Source organism: Tyto alba, unplaced genomic scaffold, assembly GCF_018691265.1.
Source record: "Tyto alba isolate M040663 unplaced genomic scaffold, T.alba_DEE_v4.0 Super-Scaffold_1, whole genome shotgun sequence".
NCBI lineage: Eukaryota > Metazoa > Chordata > Aves > Strigiformes > Tytonidae > Tyto > Tyto alba.
In genome coordinates, this window is record NW_024881261.1 from 22,713,853 (window position 1) to 22,736,768 (window position 22,916).

General features: G+C 43.4%; 1 protein-coding gene and 1 long non-coding RNA gene across 5 annotated transcripts in view; one reads left to right on the forward strand and one right to left on the reverse strand.

Moving 5' to 3' along the window:
• GBF1 (golgi brefeldin A resistant guanine nucleotide exchange factor 1) overlaps positions 1 to 22,916 on the reverse strand; it is a 111,486-nt gene that overhangs the window by 4,241 nt on the left and 84,329 nt on the right. For 2 of the 4 annotated variants that reach the window (XM_032982049.2, XM_032982047.2), the window contains 22 exons: positions 22,400 to 22,498; positions 21,805 to 21,999; positions 21,249 to 21,435; positions 20,644 to 20,784; positions 20,003 to 20,091; positions 16,627 to 16,829; positions 16,043 to 16,166; positions 15,612 to 15,737; positions 14,928 to 15,010; positions 12,450 to 12,686; positions 11,475 to 11,568; positions 8,415 to 8,591; positions 7,815 to 7,879; positions 7,564 to 7,687; positions 6,889 to 6,960; positions 5,419 to 5,513; positions 4,814 to 4,967; positions 4,374 to 4,596; positions 2,546 to 2,709; positions 1,995 to 2,241; positions 1,413 to 1,600; positions 244 to 394 (listed from right to left, as the gene is read on the reverse strand). In XM_032982049.2, coding sequence (XP_032837940.1) covers positions 244 to 394; positions 1,413 to 1,600; positions 1,995 to 2,241; positions 2,546 to 2,709; positions 4,374 to 4,596; positions 4,814 to 4,967; positions 5,419 to 5,513; positions 6,889 to 6,960; positions 7,564 to 7,687; positions 7,815 to 7,879; positions 8,415 to 8,591; positions 11,475 to 11,568; positions 12,450 to 12,686; positions 14,928 to 15,010; positions 15,612 to 15,737; positions 16,043 to 16,166; positions 16,627 to 16,829; positions 20,003 to 20,091; positions 20,644 to 20,784; positions 21,249 to 21,435; positions 21,805 to 21,999; positions 22,400 to 22,498 — 3,238 coding nt within the window. Of the gene's footprint in view, positions 1 to 243; positions 395 to 1,400; positions 1,601 to 1,994; positions 2,242 to 2,545; positions 2,710 to 4,373; positions 4,597 to 4,813; positions 4,968 to 5,418; positions 5,514 to 6,888; positions 6,961 to 7,563; positions 7,688 to 7,814; positions 7,880 to 8,414; positions 8,592 to 11,474; positions 11,569 to 12,449; positions 12,687 to 14,927; positions 15,011 to 15,611; positions 15,738 to 16,042; positions 16,167 to 16,626; positions 16,830 to 20,002; positions 20,092 to 20,643; positions 20,785 to 21,248; positions 21,436 to 21,804; positions 22,000 to 22,399; positions 22,499 to 22,916 lie in introns of all 4 variants that reach the window. The other 2 variants (XM_032982048.2, XM_032982045.2) reach the window with 1 other exon arrangement.
• Positions 380 to 22,819, forward strand: LOC122152941. Its single transcript, XR_006164937.1, has 4 exons — positions 380 to 400; positions 3,992 to 3,995; positions 21,236 to 21,241; positions 22,808 to 22,819. It is a non-coding gene; the product is annotated as an uncharacterized LOC122152941 (long non-coding RNA).

The window sequence follows — 22,916 nt, forward strand, 5'->3', positions numbered from 1 at the left end:
GGATTATACTTGTTCCAGGCCACAGAATGGGAATCTACTGTCAGGTCCAGAGCAAGCTGGCAGCTAACACATGCTAAAGATACCTTTCTAGATCTGATCCAAGTTCTTTTTCAATTACAGCAGACCCTAAAAACAACCTCTGCCTGCTTTCTGCAGTTAGTTCATGGCTCCTCAACTTTCCTGAGTGCTGCCATTATTTTGGAAGTGTGTCTGCTCACTCTCACCACAAGGGGATGGCTTTACCCTGTAGCAAAGGACACCAGCAGTTGGACCACAGCGTTCGGGAATCTGCTTGGATTTTCCTCCCTCCTGTCTCTAGATGGCGTTGCTCCTCTGCCCAGGAGCTGTAGATGGTGGCTGCTCGCGTGTGCAAGGTGTGCATGAGGTCCAGGAGCTGCAAGTCAAGCATCACATTAAGCAACACACAGGACTTACATTTTTGCAGCAACCCTGGTCTCTGCACTTCCCCAAACCAATGCTAAAAGGCTCACAGATACTCAAGTCTGCTTCTTGTATGTACATAATCATATGTAGCTATGGAGATGGTATCAGGCCCTGCTGTCTGTGCCCTCCCTAAAGTGGTCAAGTGCCAGGCAACTTCAGCAAGATTTGTGTCAGTTCAGTAGCCATGTCAATCCCATCTTTGAGGAATAGCACCTCAATCTTGCCAGAAGAATAGAGCCTTTCCTGGTACAGAGCACTGACTACCCCAGGCAGAGGGAAAACACCAATGATTCAGCTCCACTATCCAGGAACAACTCTGCAACTTCTTTTATTTTTTTTTCCTTTAAAAAAAAACCCAAACCAAATCAAAACAAAAACAAACAAAAAGCATGAAGCACATGTAAAGGTCCTTCAGAACAACTCCATGTTGGCAAATGACAGCATTCTAGTCATTCCACTACTAAACTGAGGCCCAAGAGCCTGGCAGTCAGCAGGCCTGTGCCTTTATACCATTGAAGTACCAGCTGGAGAGAGAAATGACTCTCTCATCCCAGTCCTCTGTACTTGAAACCCTCGTGCCTCACCCCACAAAGCCTTCCCCTCTCCTCAAGCTCAGATGCCCTGTCAGACTCCCCACTAATCCTACATGACCCTCATGCCTCCAAATGCCCTTGATCCACATCCATCTTACCTACTACAGCGACTCACAGCTTGATCCCTCCCCCTCCTTGCTTTTCAGAGGACTTCTCTTTCTACTGCTATTCTGATTTTGCCTGTCCAAATTTCATCTTCCTTTTTCACTGCAGATCCACACACTGCCACCAGAGCCACTCTCTGCCATCCAGCGTCCACTAACGCAGGATGCAGCCCCACCTTGCCCCATGAAGAATCCCAGTGACTCCCTAGAAAAGCCCTGAGTATGGGAAAGGAGAGGAGGAAATCCTTGCTATACTTACGTCCTGACTAACCTGTAAAGACACAGTGTGGTAGCTGGCAGGGATGCTCTCATCATCGTCCTCATCACTGTGTGTGTGGGCCTGGTGCTGGCTCAAGACCCGTGATCGCCGTGTGGAGCTTTCCTTTGGCTTTTTTTTTACCCGACTGGATTTACTGTCATACCTGTGGCTCTTCCCCCTCTTCTCTTGGGACTTGTAGCCTAGAAAGTGAAAGGCAGCAACATAACACATACATGCTCCACCACCAAATTTTCTGCCCTTCAACACACACAGCAGCCACCTTTTGATATTTCCAGCCGAGGGCCCTGTCCTGTGAAATTACAACTACTTGCTTGAAGAGGTACCCAGCACCCCTCAGGAACAGCCTTCAGCAACACCCGATACTGCTACCTCCACATCAGCTCCAGACCTCCCCCATATCCCAGAGAGAGAGAGAGAATAAGGTCCCTGCTACCAGCAGCAGCCAGGACACTTTTCTCACAGCAGATCATCTTCTGGGGGTTGGGGACTCATCCCCTGACAGAATACTTGACACTTCTTGCTGACTGGCCACCCCAAGCCCAATCCTGACTGTCAAACCACGGGCCATCTTACCCCCATTCAAGCTCGCCTCCACAAAGATGCGGATGGTTTTGACACAGAGCTCGAAGTTCTCAGGTGTAACGTGGGCAGCATCTCGCACGATGAAGGACAGGGACTCTACGCACTTCATGAGAGACTTTGTGTCGTGTGGTCCCAAATCCAGCCCCACAGTCAGGCTGTACTGGTTGACAAGAGGAGATGGGCCCAGCCTGTTGAGCCCAGCAGTGGATCTGGAGGTGTCGATGTCATCTTTCCCCACCTGCAGGGCACAGCAACGGGGTAGCAGGAGAGGGTAGCATAACAAGCAGCACCTCATGCACATGCTGAACGGGCCTTTTTTCTGAAGTCAACAGGTAGTGTTTCTGCAGGATCCGTTTCCCTTTCTTCCTCATTTGCCTCTTAAGCTTTCTCCTCCTCTCCATCTGCACCTCCTCCCCATCCTCCCATTACAATGTCAGCTCATCTTAGCTTTCTTTTCTACTGTTTTATTCTTTCTCTCCCTACCACACCCTCTGCCTACAACCATGCCAGTAGTCTTCTTCAGGCACCCATTGTCTACTCACCACTAGCCAGCCACTGTTCATGACATCCATATCTGTCACCGAGCGATGCATCTTGCCTGGCTTCCCATGGTCTGTGTACACCTCTGAATCAGAGGTGTAGCCACGGTCCAGGCTCACGTCGCTGGGATGACAGGAGGAGGAGACCTCGCTGTCTGACTGAGCACCTTCAAGACAAAAGGCATGAGTTTTAGATCAAAGACAAATTAAGAACTAGAAAGAGTAGCTATGGATAAAGGAGAAGCAATCCAGATTAGTCAGATCAGCATCAGCTAGGAATAACCAGTGGGCCCTAGAATACACTGGGCCAGGACTCTCCTGCTCTGAGAGGAAGAACAACTATGACAGGAGCATGCACAGGAGACAGCAGGGAACACAGATCTCTGACACAGTTTTTCCCCTGTAGGTATGTTTGGCTTTCCCCTTTAGAGGGAAGGGGCTTTCCACCCTCTGCTATGTCACTTGTCAGCCTAAGCGTGGATTTAAGAAGGGCAGGAAGTCCAATGCTTTGACCCTGGGGGAAGAATCAGACGTATCATACACTTTAAGAACTACCGATGGTGCTAGGTTCAGCCAAGACAACTCCAAAGGCACAATATGGAATGACACGACTCACATAGGGCCTCTGGAGTCACTCAGCTCCACACTAATACTGATAAAGTCTTTCTCATGAACAGCAATCTACATTAGCATGTTCCACAACTGTCAGATCTACCTTCTCTGACCTTTAGGATAACCTTAAATTTCCCATGTCCCAAGCACAGAAATCTTTGCAAGGGCCAAATTTAAGCTACTGATATAATGTTATTTAGAAGCAAAAATTCATTCTCTCCATCATTCAACATTATCTAGAAACTCACCAGAAGAGAGACAGACTTGCTGTGACACACTGCACCAAACATTTTCAGAATGAGGTAAAGAGAACTAATGTTTTGATGTGCAAGGTGCCACAGTCAAATAGTTTGCTCAATCAAAAACAGTAGCAGTAAAAAAAACAACCAACCAAACCAAACCAAACCAGAAGACAGCCCCAGCATCAGCCCAGAAGGTAAAAGCCACTGGGGTTCTGCAAAATCAGGTTTCTCCCATCTGCCTAGCACAAAGCATCAGGACCTAGCACGGAAGTTCTAGAAAAGCAAAGAAGGTAATGAAGGCTTCTGGAAAAGTCTTTTCTTGTTGTTTGCTTTAAAAGTCTGAAGCTGTCAGCCTCAAATACACTGCCAGCTGGCTAAAGCAAAACAGGAACAGTTTGTTGAAAAGACAGTCTTTCTAACATAGTCAAGAGAAGTGGGAAAAAGTGGGTTGGTCTTGTGGGAATGGTTCAGGCGCCCTGAACATAAATGGATTTGGAAATAGAATTTTAGAGAACAACTCCCTTTACGAGATCCTTAAAATGGGGACAGGAAGGAGTCAGTCCCACAGAAGAAGCAAGTATGACAGGAACAACAGCTGGGTTTACATTACACACCCAGATGAAAGATTAAGGCTATATTACCCAAGGCACCAGAACACAACCAGTGGAAAATGCTCCTTGGGTAGAGCAAAGACCTTCTACAGCTGCTACAACCGATATCAGTTTTCCTCCCACTGCTCCCCCAGGGACTAGCACCTGGACTGCTGCTCACAGAGCAGGAAGAGATGGCAGAGTAGAGACAGGGACAGACCATGGGGTAGGAGTGAACAGCAGGTGCTGGTCTTTAATCTTGCTAATGTAGTTTAATATCAGCTTTGTTTTCTTGCGGTCCCCTTTGCTAATTGAAAAGCCTGAGGAAGCAGCTGCTTATCTGGCAGGCAGGCATCAGATTTCCTAGCAAAAGCTGGTCTGTCTTACCTGTGTCGTTATCTGCCCTCGCTGTAACCTGCAGGGCTGCAGGCGGCTTCACCCCAGACCCAATACACTCCAGGAGGGTGAAAAGTGTGTACCAGTCATCCCCAGAGTGAATGTTGGCAGCATTGGTCTTCAGGAGTTCATGGAGGCCATAGGCAACCTCATGGCTAACTCTGGACAGCACAGTTGGCTTCATCATGAGCAGGATTCGTAATGAGAGGAGAACCTGGCCAGGGAAGGAGACAAGAATAACAGACCTTATTATTTACGCTCCATTATCCAGCAAAGTGCCTGGTGATTTATTTAGAACTACTTACAACTGATGTTTGCCATTACCCGCAGAACACACAGGTTAAATGTGGGTCCATCCAACAGCAATTAGTTTCCTGTGTTGCCAGGTGTAGCCACAAAACTGCAGTAACTAACTTTCAAAAATCCCTTACCTGTGCGCTGATTTCTTCCCGACGAAGGAGCCGAATTGCCAGCCTCAGCAGCCCCACCACTGCCCTCTCCACCAAGAAGCAGAACTCCATCGCATGGACACAGAGATGATAGAGGTGGTCTCGGACGGTTTGCCAGACACAGGTCACACGGTCCCTAGCCACAACAAGGAAGAAGGAGGGGGTGAGATGAAAGAAGATGAGACAAGAGGAATCCAGCTACCTCTCCCAGAACTCCAAACAACCTAGTATTTCTTAATTTCAATGAAAAACTCCAGCCAGGAGATATAAGAACAGACACATAGAAACATCAAAGCCGCCAAATTTCTTATTTACTTCATTACTTCCAAAGCAATCAGATGGGAGAATTATCCCTCCAGAGTTTAGTTTCTGTTCTCCAAATCTCATGATATCAAGCAACAATTCACAGGCCAATACCCCCTATGTTTGTACATGCTAGAGTGGAATTGCTAAGCCCTGAAATTACAGCCACATGCTGCTTCAGCTGGCAAATCAAGCACATAAGGAACTCATTCCCTGGACCTAGGCAGCAGCTGCAGTAAAGCAGGGACATTTACAATGAATCTGCATGTATTTCAAAGTCATACCTATTCTCTAGCACAATCCTTAGAAGCATCTCTAAGCAGAAGGCAGCATCCTCTTCATCATATGTCTCCTCATCAGGAGTCACAGAGATTAAAGCCTAGAAAAGCCAGGAAATGTTTGTAAATCACAAGCCTCCAGAACTGGGGGATGAACAAGTGAGGACCAGCAGAATGCTTTGAGTCTGGGCAAAACTGCACTCTACCATCCGGTGAGGTCATGCATAGCCTATCAAAAATGCATTGGATAGAGGTCACACTAAATATATGGAAAACTGTATTTTTTTTTTTATTATACAAGGTGCAATATAAACTTAAAATATGTTAAACTCTGACAAAGTCTCTCAGATGAAGAGGAATTCTGAGAGCCAGCAGCTTCCAGCTAAGAACATGTGCAGCACAGAAAAGGCAGACATGCCTAGGAATAACTACAAATATTGGAACTATCCTCTCAAGCCATCTGCTTGTATATGAAGGGAGAATTCCTGACATAATAGAGGTAAGAGTAAAATGTTCCCCCAGCACTGAGATGGCACACAAAAACTGAGTCACCACTTCTCCACGTGGGCCAGCAACATAGTGGTCTTTGTGTAAGCCAAGCAGCAAGTTCTGCTTCACCTGTTTTAAACATTGTTCTTTGGGGTTTACTCACTTATCTTCATTCTGAAACTCAATAGCTATTCTTCTGAACCTCTGTAGCAAGCCTTAATAAGTAAACGCTTCCTTTGTTTTAGCAGAAGTCTCAGTAGTGTCACAGGCCCTACTGATTAAGCCAGTGAATTGCAATTACAGCAGCCTGAAGGGAAAGACATTTGCACTTTAAGGGGCCATGGAATTGGGCAACACCCACTGCCAGCCCAAACAACATCCCTGCAAGGGCTGCACTGCACTGTTTGCTTTTGGAAATGGTGAGCAGCAGCTAGATTCGTTCCATGCCCTGGAGTGGTCTCAAGATTCACGCTAGCCTGAGAAGCCACTACCAGAAACAAGTAATCACCCTCCCCCAGAGAGATAAGCTCCTCTGGCCCAAAGGCTGGTGCATCCAGCCTTATTGTCTCGCACAGCAGCCAGGTACCACACCACCTAGGGGCACACAGTAAAATATTTCTGCATACCTCTTGCTTCTAAAGTGGCCTTTTAGAATGTTATCATTACGCACATGGCACACTAGAAAAGTTGAAAAAGCACAACCTACAACATAAGCTCCTACACAGAGCTACTTCAAACACTTACTGTGACCTCCTCAAGGCTTTTAGAACACATTCCACAATTTAACATCTTCCTCTATTACTAAAGCAATTGTGGCTGCTTGCACAGAAGATACATGTAACAGCTGAACTTCTGACTGGTTTCACATCCCAAATAGGTCCAAGCCCTCCTCTGGGGACAGAGGAGCTAGGCAAGTACACAGCACATGTCCATGATCGTGCACTTATTCCACTCCCAGTCCAGTCCCCAGCCCAGCATCTCTCTCACCTTCATGAGCTCCTGGAGGGATTCGAGTTGGAGGAATTTGCTTTCTGTGATCAACTTCTCAGGATCACATTGCTGCAAAAGACAGAAAAGAGGACTGTGCATCTGGGGGATGAAGGTAGACGAACAGATCCCCCAGGAACATAGCTTGTTCCTAGGGAAGACACAGAGAATGGCTGCAACACAATTACGAGGATGAAAACTCCTGCCAGCTAGTTCACTCTCTTAATATCAATTACCCCCAAAAGACTTGATCTGTGCTAGACAGATTTTAACAGATAGCTCCTTGCCCCTTAAAAAGGGGCCTCTGTCCGCATACTGCTCAAACCCCAGGTTCAGATTTCGTGGGCACCATACACCTTAAGACTGTCTTGGAAAAGAAAAGTCATTTCAGAATGTATTTATTTGTCTTCAATTATAGGACTGTGACATAAAGGGCAGATCCCAGCTTCTTGTGTGTAATCATTTCTGTTTTAATTTTCTATTGGTGCATAACAGTGCATAAGGCCCTTCAACTGGCACTGTAGATAAGCTCCACTGTAGTTTCTTACAATTCTCAAGTCCTCTGGAACCTGCAAAACTGCCTAGAAGCACGCATATTTATGTTTCTGTTGCCTGTTATCTACATAGTACTGTCACCATGAACAAAACCAAGTCCTTTTATAGACTGTATGTTACCTTTATGCATTCCAGAGCTGTTCGCTTTGCCTCCTGTGTCTCTGTAGATGGCCCTCTCATACCAGATTGCTCCGTCCCACTGAGGGTGAGCCAACTAACAAAACTCAGCACTGTAGATTCACCACTGCAAATCAGAAGACACCACCATCAGCAAGAAAACAAGAAAACATAATATATTATTCTCTACCATTGGTAAAACAAAACAAAACAAAACAAAACAAACAACTGTCTGGGCCATGTGAACCACTGACCGGTTAGATGGTGTCTCCTCACGTTGTAGATAGATTTTACCATTAGGATCCACAAAGTCTTCAACCTGGAAGACAAACCAGAACATGTATATGCTCAGTTGCCTACTACCATGTAGCCTGATTTCCGTCCCCCCCCCCATTTGATCATCCCTCCTCTCTTCCCCCCCATAATGTTTCACTTCATGATGAAATACTACACCCAACCACCCATGTGTAGGCAGTCAACCCCAGCTCTTCACCCCCTCACCCCTTCAGCAAAAGGTCACCCCCATCTGATAATACCAATGCTGTACTCTAATACTTCACTCCTATAAGCAAGTCCCTCTTCTGCACAATATTCAAAATCTGTTCAAGTAAGACGAACGCTGGAATTTCTCAAATCCACAAAATGTAAAATGAGAAAAAATGAAACCCTGCAAAAAAAGCTGGAGCCTGCACATAACTCAAGAATTACACCCTTTGCAGGCTTTCTAGTTCTGTACATGCTTTACCAAAGCCAGGCCTCTGCAAGAGAGCCCTCCTCCTCTTTGAACTGGTTCTATGAAAAGCCAGCTTCCCACTCCACTAGTCTTCAGGTACCCATGGGCTGGCTATTATTACCTCTACCATGGCCTTGGGCAGCAGCTCTGCTCGGAAAAGCTGTAGCATGGCCTCCATGATGTTTTTCCAGCCTTCCCGCAGAATGTCACCATGGTGATGGGCCAAGTGAAACACAGTCTTTGCTGCAATATGGGCCTTGGGATTACTTCCAAAAACAGTGGGCAGGTTCTCAATAGACTGCAGGAAAGAAGAGGGCGTGGCAATCAGTCAGCGAGAGATGTTTTCTTTTCAAGACAAATTAGGGCAGACTGTTCAGAACTGGTTATGGGAAAGACAACAATTCTGTGTACAATGCTGGATAACTCCTCAGCTCATACACACTTTGCACAAAAACAAGGACAAGATAGCTTACCTGATACAAGCTGAACCACTGAACCACCTAGACATAAGCTCTCCAAGAATGACAACAGTACAGAACCATTTTGAAAGTGCTTGCTGAAAACACACTAATTTATTCTGCTGTGGGAACTCGTTTCAGGATCAAAGCCTTCTATGAAAAGTACCACATCTCCTCTGGAAGCAGCAATTACCGTGCTCTACTGTTAGAGAAGGAAACTATGGCCAAAAGCATTACTGACTTGCAAAGCTACTCCTACCATTACTTAACAGGAAGATTCAAAGTAAGAGTGATGAACCCTAACATACAGTCTCTGCCAATAATTGCTGAATAACCGTTCCTCATAATCTGTTCAAAGCACAAACGGCTTTTCAAAATACAAAAAATGTGCTAAGTCATTTAAACCAACCAAGCATATGCTGCCAAAACAAGAAAAACCCCCATCAACCATGTGAGTTAGTATCAGACACTGTAACATGCTCCAAGTTTCTGCAGTCACTTAAGTTCATTGCAATATTCCTTTTGACAAGAGATGGGTTTTGCCGTTCTCTTGCTCATGCAAACAAAAAACATACTTATTCCTTCATCAAGAAAGGAGAGAGAAGACAGGAGATAGGATGGATTGCAAACGTGGCTCTTCCAATCTCAAGACCTGAAGTTCAGAAAACAAGCTCTTGCTTCAGCCAGACTGCCTGCAAAACTATGATCAAAAACCTCTTAGATCTAGAGGTGAACTCCATTAGAAGTGCCAATCTGCAAGTCTGGCAGAAATGTGACAACCACTTTGTTTTTTCTGCTCTTGCTATGGGGAAACCACACAAATACATACATTATTGAAGTCTCAAGAGTGCAAACAGCAATATGTCTGGCTTTTCACTGTGGCAACAAGCCACAACAACTGAATTAAAACACAGAGGGGTTTTGCTACTACTTATACACTGAGTCAGTATGAGTCTTAACCGTGTATCAAGAAGTGTGGCACTCACTTTTCTTAAATCACTTAATCCCCTTCCATGTTCCTTTCCATTCCTCTTCTTTCAACCAAAGTGGCCACACATAGCAGTTGTAGTGCTTGGAGAAGGTGCCTGATCACCAGGCTGATCTGACCTGGGAAGTGACTGGCAGCTAAGTGACACTTCGATGTTCTTCCCTGGCTTTTTAACAGTTGCTCTTTGTTTTGTCTCAACAGCCCCGGAAGGCAGCTTCTCCTTCTTCCCTTCCACCAGAATGTGTCTCAAATATTTGTTCAGTTGTCATATTCCACTACTGTCTCCTACCCTTACAGGAATTTAGGACAGCAGAAAGTAATTGGTGTACTTGTAATCTGGCCAAAGATAAAAACTCACAGCCTTCTTTAAATCCAGAAGTCCCTGATCCTATGTCATCACCAAGACATGCTTGCTTAATTTACACAGACCTCGGACTGCTCCAGATTCCAGTCTCACAACTAGATGGGTGTGCAGCTGGCAATAGCTGGTGCCTCTGGGGGCTTAGTCTAGTTGCTTCTACTGTGTAAATCTGTGTCAAACAGTTGTTCCGTGGCAGACATTCCTCTGCTTGTGTTACCTATTGGTAGTCTCGAGGTCTGGTATGTCTGGAGAGGATCAAGTATTTAATCTTTACTGTTGTGAGCTGTGGAAGAAGAGGGAATCTAAAGCAACCCCACCACTTGGGATTTCCTTGTCTTTTAAATAGTCAACCTGGTACTTTTTCACTGCTACCAACACCAAAATGCAAGTGATACAAAACACCCAGTCCAAAAAATTCCATTTCCTCGCAGCCTATTTCCATTAATTGGATTAATTTGCAGGACTGTTCCCTTTCTGCTATCCCTTCAAGGGATTTTAAAAAATTCACCTGTCTTTGCCTTTTTACTCCTATGCTTTCAGTCTTGAATGATCTTGTTTCCCTTTTTTGTATGTGTGGCAATTCTATTCACTGTGGGTCTTGCACTGGTTCTCAGAGCAATGCTGTGAGTTTCTTTGTGAGTTCTGACCCTTTAAAGGAGTTGCTGTTGTCTCCTCCTTAGCACAAAGCATGGTCTGCCACTATCAAACACCTTGGGGAATAACAGGCTGATGCTGTAACACACAAGCAGATTTGGGAATAAGAATAAAAGCTTACACCAACCACTATACCTTGAGTTTATTCTCACAGTACAATTCACGGAAACGGTCTCTAGGGCTTGCCAAAAGCAGGGCTAACAGCTGGTCTTATTACCAGACTCCACACACCAACCAAGAATTCAAAGCATTTGTTTTCCTAACCCCTTTATGCTGGGTGGATGCACAGTTCCTACACTTCGGAAGAACAGCTCACAAAACAGTCCCTCTTGGCACTGAATAAGCCCTATAACTAAATATTCAATAGCTGAAATGCATAAACTTGCTTGGGATCATGGATGATCACTGTCTTGATCACAGGGAGATCTAAGTCTGCTCTGATCAAGTAGGTGGAATAAACACTTTCACGTCATGGCATTCTGCCTGCACAAACTGCCACTTGTGAGTGAGTAAAAGGAAATTTGCATATTTGAGCCTGTCCTATGGAAGTCCTACTCCAGTACACATTTTCCATTGCCTCCTCCAGAAAACTCTGAGCAGGGTCTGATAGATAACTACAGATACTGTGATAACTAAAATAAGCAAGCATTACTGCTTAACAGAGGAAGAGAGCTCCGATACACTAAAAGCCACGCTTCTTTCCCCTCCTTGCAAACTTACCTCATTGCTGAGGGCAGTAAACTTGCAGAGAGAAATTATGAGATTGTCAAACACATCACTAAGGCCATAGTGAGCAGAAATCATTGCACATTTCCTGGGGAAAGAATAAAACAGAAAATAATGTAGTAAGTCAATACAGAGGATTCTGCCTACAGGACAGCAAATCAGAGAGCCTCTCTGTTGACATCTTAGACCTTTCTCTCCATCCACTTATAATGAATGCTGATGAAGTCTACAATTATCCCACAAATAACCTCAATCCTCATCCACAGATCCTAATATTTGTCTGTGCTGATGCAAGGATTGCTTTCAAGAAGTCAGTCTAAACAGACAGACCACTTGCATCTGAGCCAATATACCTCACCAACCACTGTTGAAGGTCTAGAGATTACAGCTACAACAGTATATTAACAGAGCTTTAAAACTATGCTTAAGGCATCATTTGGTCTGGATCTAAGCACGACCATAGATTGTTTCAATACAGTTTCTCACAGATAGCAGGCTTTTTGAATACTGGTCATCTGGGAAAGAAAAAAGGAAAAAAAAAATCCCCCATCCCATTCAGCCACAGCAATGGCCTCATGCACACGGGAGGTTTTGTTCATATACAGGGATTTTGCCAGCATCACTGTGGAAGTTAAGAGTTACTCTTTCCCCTTACTTCCAAGCAGCACAGCTGTGTCAGCAGGTCTCTTAAATGTAACCAGGTTGGAGTTTAAAAATGCATACCCCAGGCACTCTGATTTATTACAACACAGCAGTCAAGTCAAACAGTGAGCAGCAACCAAGAGAGGCCAAGATGGAATGAATCAATACAAATGACAGAACAAAGCTAGAGGACCATAGGTCACAATAAAATGCCCTTCAATTGCTAGGAAAAGTAACAGTTGATATTCACTGTGATGTCTCTAGCAGGTGAACAGGAGAAAATGGCCACACTTTAACTCTCTGGGTCTTCATGAATGAAAGAGCTACCTGAAACCAGAGATAGCTTTCTGGATGATTGTTTCTTCTAAGCTCTTGTCAAAAACATAAGAAAGTGCAGCAATGGTTGGGCCCCATGTCATGGTGAAGAGATCATGGTCATAGCTTCCAGGAGGCACATGGAGAAATATGCCCTCATCGGTGGCACCACGATGTAGCAGGACATTCCAGATATAGTTTTCCTTCACCAGGCCCGTCTGTTCTTCTGGCATCACTATCTCATCATTTCTACAAGGGAGGAAGGCAGAAAGGTTGAATTTTTCATTCTGAGCCAAACCTAACATTTACACAGTGCCTTTCATTACATGGTCCCAAAGCTAAGCGATACCCACTCTGGAGTGATTTTGCCAGCTCCTGAAACATTCTATTTTCCTAGGCTTGCCTGCTTCTCCCGCCCCTCTTTGATATCCTGGATATAAAGTGTGGTGGCTCTCAGCAGCACCCAGCAGCAACCATGTAAGAATAGTATTGAAGAAGCAGCTATCTAACACTAAAAGTGCAAAGTGCAACACATACTGCAGTTGAAGGATAAGAAATTTTGGACAGCACACTGGTATAGCGTCACCCCCTCACCCCAACTCTCACCCTGTTAGAGTGCTCTACATATCTCATTACTCCCAGATAAAAAAAATTAAATTGTTATACCACTGCAGGCAACAGTAGGCATGAGTACCTTTGTATAAGAATAATGCAAATATGCCTGTTATGCCAAAAACAAATATGAGAAAGCCAAGTATTGGAAAATTAAAGATAAAGCAATAAACCAAATGTATGATGGGTGATTCATACTCAGGGTATCACAGCTCCTTACTCTAACTGGATCAAGGCTATGCAGTAATAAATCAATTATGATTAATGCCAAGTAGTACTTGCAGTACCCAGTTAAAATATATCAAGCCTAAATACATACTCCCTAGACTTTGGTAACACTGCACAAGATATAACTCTCTGCAAATGACCAACTAATTGAACAATGGTTTCAAATCTACTAAGAATAGTAGATTTCAGCCAATCTCAAAAGTAGAGCTCTTTCTGCAACAAGTAAAAAAAAATGTGCTTCAGTTGCCAAAGAAGCAATTTTCATATGCTAACAACAACAACAACTATAAAAACCTCTCTTGATTTATGCATAAGAAGTAAGCTCTTCTGTTTCAGGTGCCTGTATATTTTAACAAGAACAATCATTACAGAGATTATATAGGAAAACATGTTTGCAGTCAATAGCTTATGTTATCTAAGAACCCATATTTGATTAATACTAACAGAAGTGAATGGGTTTCCTTAGAAAGTCTCAGGAAATGAAATTGTGCTCAAAAGTGAAATGCTGAGATCCTGAAGAGATCATGCACTACTCTGTACAGATTACAGTCTGATTTCCCCCCCCCCCCAATAATACAAAGAAAACAAACAGTTCTTCAATCTCAACTATAACACTGAGGCAATCTAAGATGGAGCAATGCTGAAATGATACACCAATTGTTTTAGCCACAGAACACACTGAAAAAGCTGAAGTATCTGGTGAAGGGAGAGTAAAGGGAAATAGATGAGGACAGAAGCACCAGAAATATAACTGAAAGATATGAGGATATTCTCAGGGTACTATTCAAAACATTAAGAACACCCTGAGGGGAGAGAGGCCAATCAAAACTAGAGCTCTATTTGAAAGCTAGAGCTACCTCTTGAAGAATTTCTAGATATTCAGTACAGGCAGAATCCCCACCTTTCCAGAGAAGGATCAAAAGGTAAGGTCAGTCTAATCACATTGCCCTGCTTCCAGCCTGAGCTACTGCAGATTGAAACCAGCTGCGAATCAGTCACATCCTGTCTCCTCAGAGATGTAATCCCCTCAGTTTCAAATTGGCTGGGCCTGGATTTACTGATAAACTAGATTTCTGAGCTATTATTAAAGATCCCTGCCCAGAGCTAGTGTGTGCACAAAAGGGCTTCAGCCACCAGGAATTCTCCTCAAATATTGGTCAGTGTGCCAAGAGCTTCAAGGGTGGCAGAAGAGATTGGTGCAGATAGCAGCCTCATATGAAGAGCTCGAAAGGAGAACGTATGAAGCAGACCTAAACATGTTATGTCAGAGCACCAGTGCTGTCCTGGGGATGAGATACTATCTCTAGCACTGCATAAAAAGTTCTAAAGAAATCTAGAGGCCTGGCTTGGAGAACAGAGATACAGCATTTCATATGTGCTGGTCTTGCTCAGACATTCTTTCGCATGTTGACAGAAGTAATGTATTTTTTAACTGTAGCTTAAGCTCTGTGGATTAAAATACCATGGCAAGAATCCAAAGATACAAAATCCAGTGCAATCACTTGTAACTACAGCCCCACGTGGAGCTGGAAGTTGGTCTGTGGCAAACTGGCACATGATCCATGAGTCTCTGTACTCTCTAGAGGTCTCATAGACCAATCAACTCTAGTTTGCTCTCTGCGTACAAGGAGATGACAGGTTGATTCTTACTTGATAGCATGGTACATGTCTTCCAATATGTCCTGTTCAAAGTCTTTGCCTCCATTCACACCTTTCAGGTTCTTCCGAAACTCCTGAAAAAAGTTACACCAACATTAATTCCCAACATCTCCAGCTTTAACTGCTTGGTTAGGATCAGTGCTCCACTTGTTTTTCATGGGACCAGAAAGACATTTTCCTGCGTTCTTCAACATGCAGCCTCAAAGTTCAAAAATTAAATGCTATTCTTAGTGGCAGTAGTGTGCAGTAACCCCTGTCTCTGCTCACAAGGAATAACAGAGACACGACACAACATGCTTAGCTGAGGCTAGACATCAGAAGGACAGGTCCGTACCACTGCACCGACACTCACAGACAGGACTTGAACTCTCTGTAAGTCCACAGCGGTTCAACACCCTTCTCATTCCTACTATGCCTTAGGATACAGTTTGCTCACACACACACACAAGCCTCTTGACAAACTTGGCAAGTTGTTCTGCTAAGCTAGTATTTCTTCAGATTGCCCCTTGCCCACAGCCCCCCCCCAATTGTACTCAACTTCAGTGCTGCACATCAACTTATTGTGTACATGAGTGATGAATGCCAGGGAAAAAAGTTAATGTCATTGAGATAAAAACAGGTACTACGTTGCTGTCAAAACCTGGGAAGACAGGTGCCTACAATGGTAGCACCCACCTCCAGAGTCATTGGGACATTCTGCTTGCGGACATTATGGTTGTGCTGGTCGGTGTTCAGCATAATAACTGCATAGGCCAGGGCAAAGCAGGCATCACTATTAGCAAATGGGGACCCATTTGATCTCTGAAAGGCAAATGAATGCACAAATTAGTCATACAAGAACAGTGATATCAGTGACCAAAGACAGCCATTTTTTTTCCCACGGTACTGAACCATCTCCAGGACAAACAAAAACCCCAGGCTGTGGCTCCAGCTTCTAAAAAGCACCCTGGGTATCTATGTGTCACTGCCATCTACTACAAAGCAAGAGCTGCTGCCCACAGGGCACAGTAAGCTTATATAGGCAGTTTCATCTGACATATCCAACACGTCAAGCAGATGCACAAGAAAGAATGCAGTTTTGAGCTTTCCGCCCACCAAGTACACACCCTCCAGTGTTCTGTGAAGGCTTCCAACAGTCTCTGGATTACAGGTGCCTCTCCTGGTAATCTGAAGGCCTCTAAATAAAGTCGTAAAGCTTCATCCAGCCTTAAACCTTGGAAGCTGAAAGTCCTGCAAGAAGAGTAAAATGCAGTGAGAAACTGAAACAGGATGGGAAAGGTAGGATACACTTACTGCCTATAATCTTGATTGTTTCAGCATCAGAATAACAGATTTCACAGAGAACAGACAGTAAAGAGGGGAGGGTGAAGAAAGAAGAAATATAACGTGAACAGGCAAAAAACAATAAAAGAGAGTCAGCAATCCTACAGGTGATTATGTATGTAATCATCTCTCCAGTCTTCATGAAGACTGGCCCTACTGAAAGGAGCTTGAATATCATACCATAGTATGTATCTAAGGTGTTACCACAATCAAGAAATGCATAAATTAAGGCATGGTGGTACACAAAGAACTAAGAGATACAAATCCAATGCCTCCAGGAATTACTGTTCTACTGCTTTTTTTTTTTAATCACTGAACTCTTAAATTTCACCCCTTTCTGATTAAAGAGATACAGAAAGATACTCACCCAACAAAGCTTTCCAGCAAGTCTATGTTCTTACGGTCACTCACAAATTCCCCAATCATCTTTTTGTCCAGGCGAGGATTTTCCCGTAACCACCTGGCCACCTCATTGTTGTCGATGGGGGTGGCAAGAAGGTTCTTCTCCTGCAGAAACTGTATCCCTTTCTTTGGCTTCTGGTTGAACTGCTCTGTGCCAGTTATCAGGAGCTGAAGGAGAGTCTGATAATTACAAGCTTGAAGTGCATTTCTTACTTTAGATTGTTCTTGGCATTTGAACAAAAAGCAAAGTAGAAAATAGATCAACCTCACCATGATCGAGTTTATTGTACTGTGTAATCCAGCAAGAAGGCTAACCAAGGCCAGAAACCCTGCATTCAGCATAAGGATTTGCTATCAAATAATATTGGAAGGAGCAAGCATGAGCTGCCGTCTTTGAAAAGCTTTGACATTTCACTGACCAATTAGCTCTGCTACCCCAAATGCCTCACCTGCTCTGATATGTAAACAGAGCAGAGGAAGGTCTCTAATGAACCCCAGACATGTGGCAAGATCAACCTTACCCAGTTACAAAAGCAGCACTGCTCCATGCCCTCTTCTGTCCCCTTTGGCTCTAGGCTCTCATACTCTACCTCACTGCCAGAAGACATGAAGCAGGAATCGTTGGTACTTATTCAGCAGGTGCAAGGAATAAGTGCTACAAAAGCTTAAACTAAGAACAAGAAGACATTCTGCTAGTGAGACGTGGTCCCAGGAACATCTGGTATTCCAGCATGACAAAGCTATCTGTAGGCTGGGAAGAGCAAGAGTGTTTTTGAAGGGAAGTCAACTACTCTGCCCTGCTTGAGTCTTATTTTAGGAAACTAGACTGTACCACAGCCACAGTGTAATAAAACACCTTACCAAGAAAGGGTTAACTGAATGTTCTTGGTGGTGTTCAGAAAAACCAAAAGCACAAACAACTGTTTGAACTTTACTAAGGCACCAGAATAAATGTCAGTTCCCTGTTAGCTCCTATCACGATCAAACTGCTAGCAATGACCTAGTGAACTAAATTCGTGACCATCATGATTACTAGCTCCCCTGGGCTTCTCAGTACCTCAGAAGCCACCAGCCCTCTGTTCTCTGCTTTCCCTGCCTGTATGAACATCTTCAAACTGCAGTGAAAACACAGACCCTGAAACAGCATGGAGCACAGAAAGATCCAGTGAGGGCGTAACAAAATAATAACCATGTGCTGTCCTGGTGTAGCAGGTCTGAAGGGACTGTATGATGCTAGCAGCATTTCTGTTTAACTGTAAATCCTGCAACTCAAGCCTCAGGGTATTCTATGGACTGATTATACTTCTTAAGACCATCTGAAAGGAGATCAGACTGCTGGCAGTTTGCACTGCATTTATGATCATGTCAGTCCCATGGTTCAGAGCTTCTGGCCATTGCCTTTGGAAACATCAAAGAAATTGATTTCCAAATTGCCATTTGATGCATAATTTGTTTTCTGCTTTTATTTTGCTTTTTTCCTCCTTCCAGCTCTGATAATGTTTAGTACTTCAGAGGTTAAAGGAAGCAGAACATACTGGTGTCATGTCAGTATCAACATTACTTATGCTGAATGTTTTGTGTGCCCCGTTTACATGTTCAGGATGAAACCATTAGCAGATTTAGGGTAAGGAAAGGATTTTCCCTGGGCAAACTAACAGATTTATGAACACCCTTCTGCCCTCTGCTGTAGCGTAAGGCACTGCCCTTTTTCTAGGACCACCTGGAACTTTCTTTAAGGAACTCTCAGTCACTGGCAATGCTCTTGATTTCTTCAAACCTTGTTTTCCATCATAGTAAAAATGGGAGTATTATCAGCGGTTTTCAGTTAAAACAGTGGAAGCACTATGCAAGCTCCCTTCTCAACAATGGACTTCCACACAAAGTCCATCAGCAAAGCTTCCATGAAAGCTAGATATAATAAAAAGCAAAGGATTACAAATGAAACGGTAACTAAATCAATATTCATGTCTTAGAAATTAGTTAATGTCAAAACTCAGTGGTTCCTTTGAAGACCGTGCTGACAATCACTTCCCCCCACTGTCCCTGTGGCTCAAGAGGCTGGTTAGCATTATCCCACTGCAGCACTGTGTTGTAGGTAAAGAACCACATTCCTAAGTACAGCCTAGACTTCCTAGAGAAAGCAATGCCTTAAATTACATTCAGATCCAGAGACTGCCAGAGTGGATCACAAAGCACAGATCAACATGAGATCTGTTGTACTTCCTTCAGTATTTTTTTAACTAAGTTTAAACAAATACAACCGCCAGTCCCTTATAATAATGTAAAATAAACCCACTTATGCTGGAGAGAAAAGTCAGAAGCCTTTTAGTTAGGTACATATCAAAACCCTTTCTCTGTACCACCAACGAATCATTCAAATATATTAATTTATTTTTCCACTACATCATGTGGCTCCTTACCCCACAACTACTATGGCCACTCATGTTTCATCCAGAATATGTATCATTTCCATATTAAAATTTAGTAATCTCTTACTTCCTAAATAAACTACCTCATGTATATGTTATACAAAGAGAACATAATCTGCACAAAGAACATCTGTGAATGAAAAACAAACAAAGAAACAAAACCCAAAAACCCAATCAAAAAACCCACGTTCCTGTGTAACCCACAGGGACCTTAGATATCATATTCATCCACTGTCTCTGGAGGTGAACAAGCAGGCCAGTACTTGATGTTTGACACAAGACAGCAGACAAATACAAAGCCATCAGCATGAAGCACCTTTGTCAACACTAGACCTAGACTAGAACCACTCAGGGAATGGAAAAGCTGTACAAAGTTTAGACTATAATTTGGATTAATGAGGTTCAAAGAAACAGGCATCTAGACAAAGAATGGCTTTGCCACAATCAAGACCATCTTTTCAGTCACCCTTATGATAAAGCAACCATGGGAATGAACAAATTTGAATAGCAGGCTAGACTCTTAATTTCTACTATGGGCCTCTTGGTACACTCCTCATTTACAGCTTTGATAAGAGTAGGGAACCTGCCCTTTTTGAAAGTACATGATTATCTCCGTATAATGCAAACTAGATCCAGCAACTTTGCCACCCAGAAATCAGATGGACCTAGCTTACAAATTGTGTCACAAAATTTCCCCAACACCTCTTGCAACTTCTAGCACAACCAAATCAGAACAGATAATAATTACTGCGCTCTCAGCAGTGTAACAGGATTTTCAGTGACTATTTAATTCACATCAGCAGGGACTAGAACTTAAAATTTCTGAGATATGACCAGTCATGCAAAGCCCACATGGGATGGGAAACCAGGAGAACACTTAAAGATCCACTTGTAGTATATTCCAGATCATACCTTCTTTTTGTTCTTAATCTGCATAAGTTCCTGAGGGCTTGGAAAGATACAAGAAAATCGAGTAGGCTTCTTGGGCATACTCTTCTCAGCTAGAAGGACAAAGCATCATTAGAGTCAAACCTATCCCCAGAGCAGCACTCAGCTCACTATAGTGTCCTAACATAACTTTCAGTCATGGAGTCTTGCTGCAGTGTGCTGCCCTGCAAATGGCCTTCACACTCCTACTATTCAATTACTACATTTCTCTCACCCACATTTTCTTCAGCATAATTGCATAGTAGCTTCCTGTCCTGGACAATTTCACACAACCACAGGATTTAATTTTCTGGCTATTTTGACTACCTACATTACTGATTCTCTGATAAGCCCCCGACTACCTTAAAAATACTAAGCACTAATTTCACACACTTTTTCCCCCAAGTGACCCACCAGGTCTAACCTCCTCCCAGAAGAAATGCAACAGTTAGTGGGCATATATAGCAGACATATAATAAACAAATATTCACTACATACCTCCCTCTAATTTTGAAAACACAATAGCTACAGTGGTCTACAGAATAGCAGGACCAGTGCAACAAATGTCAGGACCATTCTCAGCATATACACACTCACAATTGTCAGGGCACCACGGAGACTATTACCTGCCTCACTTCCTCCTTCCAATTCCATGCAGCCCTCCTTCATCTGGTCAGCCATAAGGCACCCACTGGTGGGAGGACGTGCCCCAGCTGGCTCTGAGGCTGCAGTGGAAGATCTTCCTTCACTAAGTACTCTCTCATTATCTGTAGAAGTTTTTTTTTTTTAAAAAAAAAAAAAAAAATCGCACAAAAAAGCCACACAAAGAAATCCATAAGCCAAGGAAGGAAAAATCTAGCAACAGAGAAATAATGAACTGATCACTCTAAACTGAACATGTGCTTATTCAAAGGAGTTCCCCCTGGTAACTGTGATTCCTCAGTATCCTCAGTATTTTGTCTACATGAATTCCATGCCATAGGGTCCTTCTGTTATGACTGCCAGTGTTGACATGGCTTTTATATAAAGCTTCACATGAGGGGCACATTTTAATATCTGTAAATTTTATAAACAGCAAGGTTATTAAACTTCAGTGTTCAGTTATAAAACATGCAAAGGAAGACTGAAAACATATATTTAAGGAGCTTACTATGTCAGTTACCAAAATGAAATCTGCAAGTTTAGCATGAGACTAAGCTTAATACCAATATATCAAAGAAAGGGGTCTTACTATTGCTTGTTTCTTTGGTGCTGTTCATGGTTTCTGGTCTGGATTTGACAACTTCCTTCTCTTGTTGATGTATGTTACTCAGCACTTTGGCTTGGCAATGTGCCTCAGTGCTATCTATCACTGTCAGCAATGCCTCCAAAGACAGCAGATGGACAGTATACAGCTGTCCAGAAACCGGGAAGGCATTCTGGGAAATAAAATATAAGTATTAGTCAACTTTCATGCCGCTCTCACCATAATGAGGGAAGAAAGTTTCCCCCACAGCTTGGGGAAGCCTAAAGCATGCAACAGAACACCCTAACTTTTCATACACAGCTTTCTAGCATATACTTCATGGTTTATTTGCTCTGACATTATTAAGGCATCATGGCTATTCTTTCTTCTTCAGCTTCCAAATGCTAAATGGCCTTCTTCATCCCTACAGACTACTCAGGCTGAATCTTTCAACCACTCCTATTCTCAAGTTCTGCATCTGTGCCTACCCTTGTTTTGAGTGGCATCCCCCTGTCCCCTCCCTCCCCCCAGCCCGCTGCGGCCCCAGCCAGTGGTTCAGCACCTTGGAGAGCAGCTTGGTGAGCTCCTCGAAGAGGTTGGCGCAGTAGTAGTCACAGTCATAGTTAATGTAGAGCTCGGTCACGAAACTGGGAATCCTCCACAGCTGAACAATGGCTTCCAAAGCCATCTCCTTCATTTCATAGGGCATCTTTGGGTTTTCCACAGTGATTATTTCCATCAGCTTCTTGACATACATCTGGCAGAAACACAGGGCAGCTCAGTTTAAGGAAAGAAAAAAGAAAGCAGGACAGTGAATAGCTTTGAGGACTACAGAAATGGATTTAATCTTCATCTTCCCACATGACACTCCATCTTTGATGGTGGCTGATTCTGAAGGAGGTTGTAAAAAGGTTTCAAATAGTTCTGCCATTCAGTGCACCTGGATCTACCATTTTAAAAAAATCAGCATGAAGGCAGGCAGTGCAGTACACCAATCTCAAAGACATTTCATTATTCCGCAAGAAAAGGCCTACATAGCCTACCAATAACCCCGAGTCATTTATACAAAGGTAAATTGATATTTTGCCTAGCTATATGCATGTAACTGATGCCCAATAAACTTTTACTAGGCACCCAGTGATACTCAAAAAACTCACCTCCAGCTGGAATTTCAGATGCTCTCTCATGCTCTCAAAGAGAAGAAAGCACACCCTGAGGGAGGTTGCATACAGATTGAGCCGTTCAACACTCAGCAGCTGAACCAAAAATCAAAAAATACTTTTAAGAATTACAAAGGCTAGTCATTATGTGTTATAAGCACCAGCACCATGACACTGCAGGCATCACCTGCAACAGCCCTGAGATCCACACATTGCCTCCTATAGCAATGCTATTTAAAAACCCCAATCCCTTATTCAACCTCCTAGTCTCACTTTTTGCTACTGATAATGAATATACTTAATCCCCTTCTGCTTGTGGTAACACTTTTCCTACTACCATTTTGTTCTTTTGCCAAGCCCATAGATCCTTAGTGGAGAAGGATCTTGGGAGAAGACCTGCCTCAGAGATGGCCCTTGTGCAGTTAATAGCTTGGTACTCCAAAGGTCCTGCCTACTTCTAAGCTGGTAACTTGCATCCATAATTACCTCAAAACCAATTATATCAAAATACAGT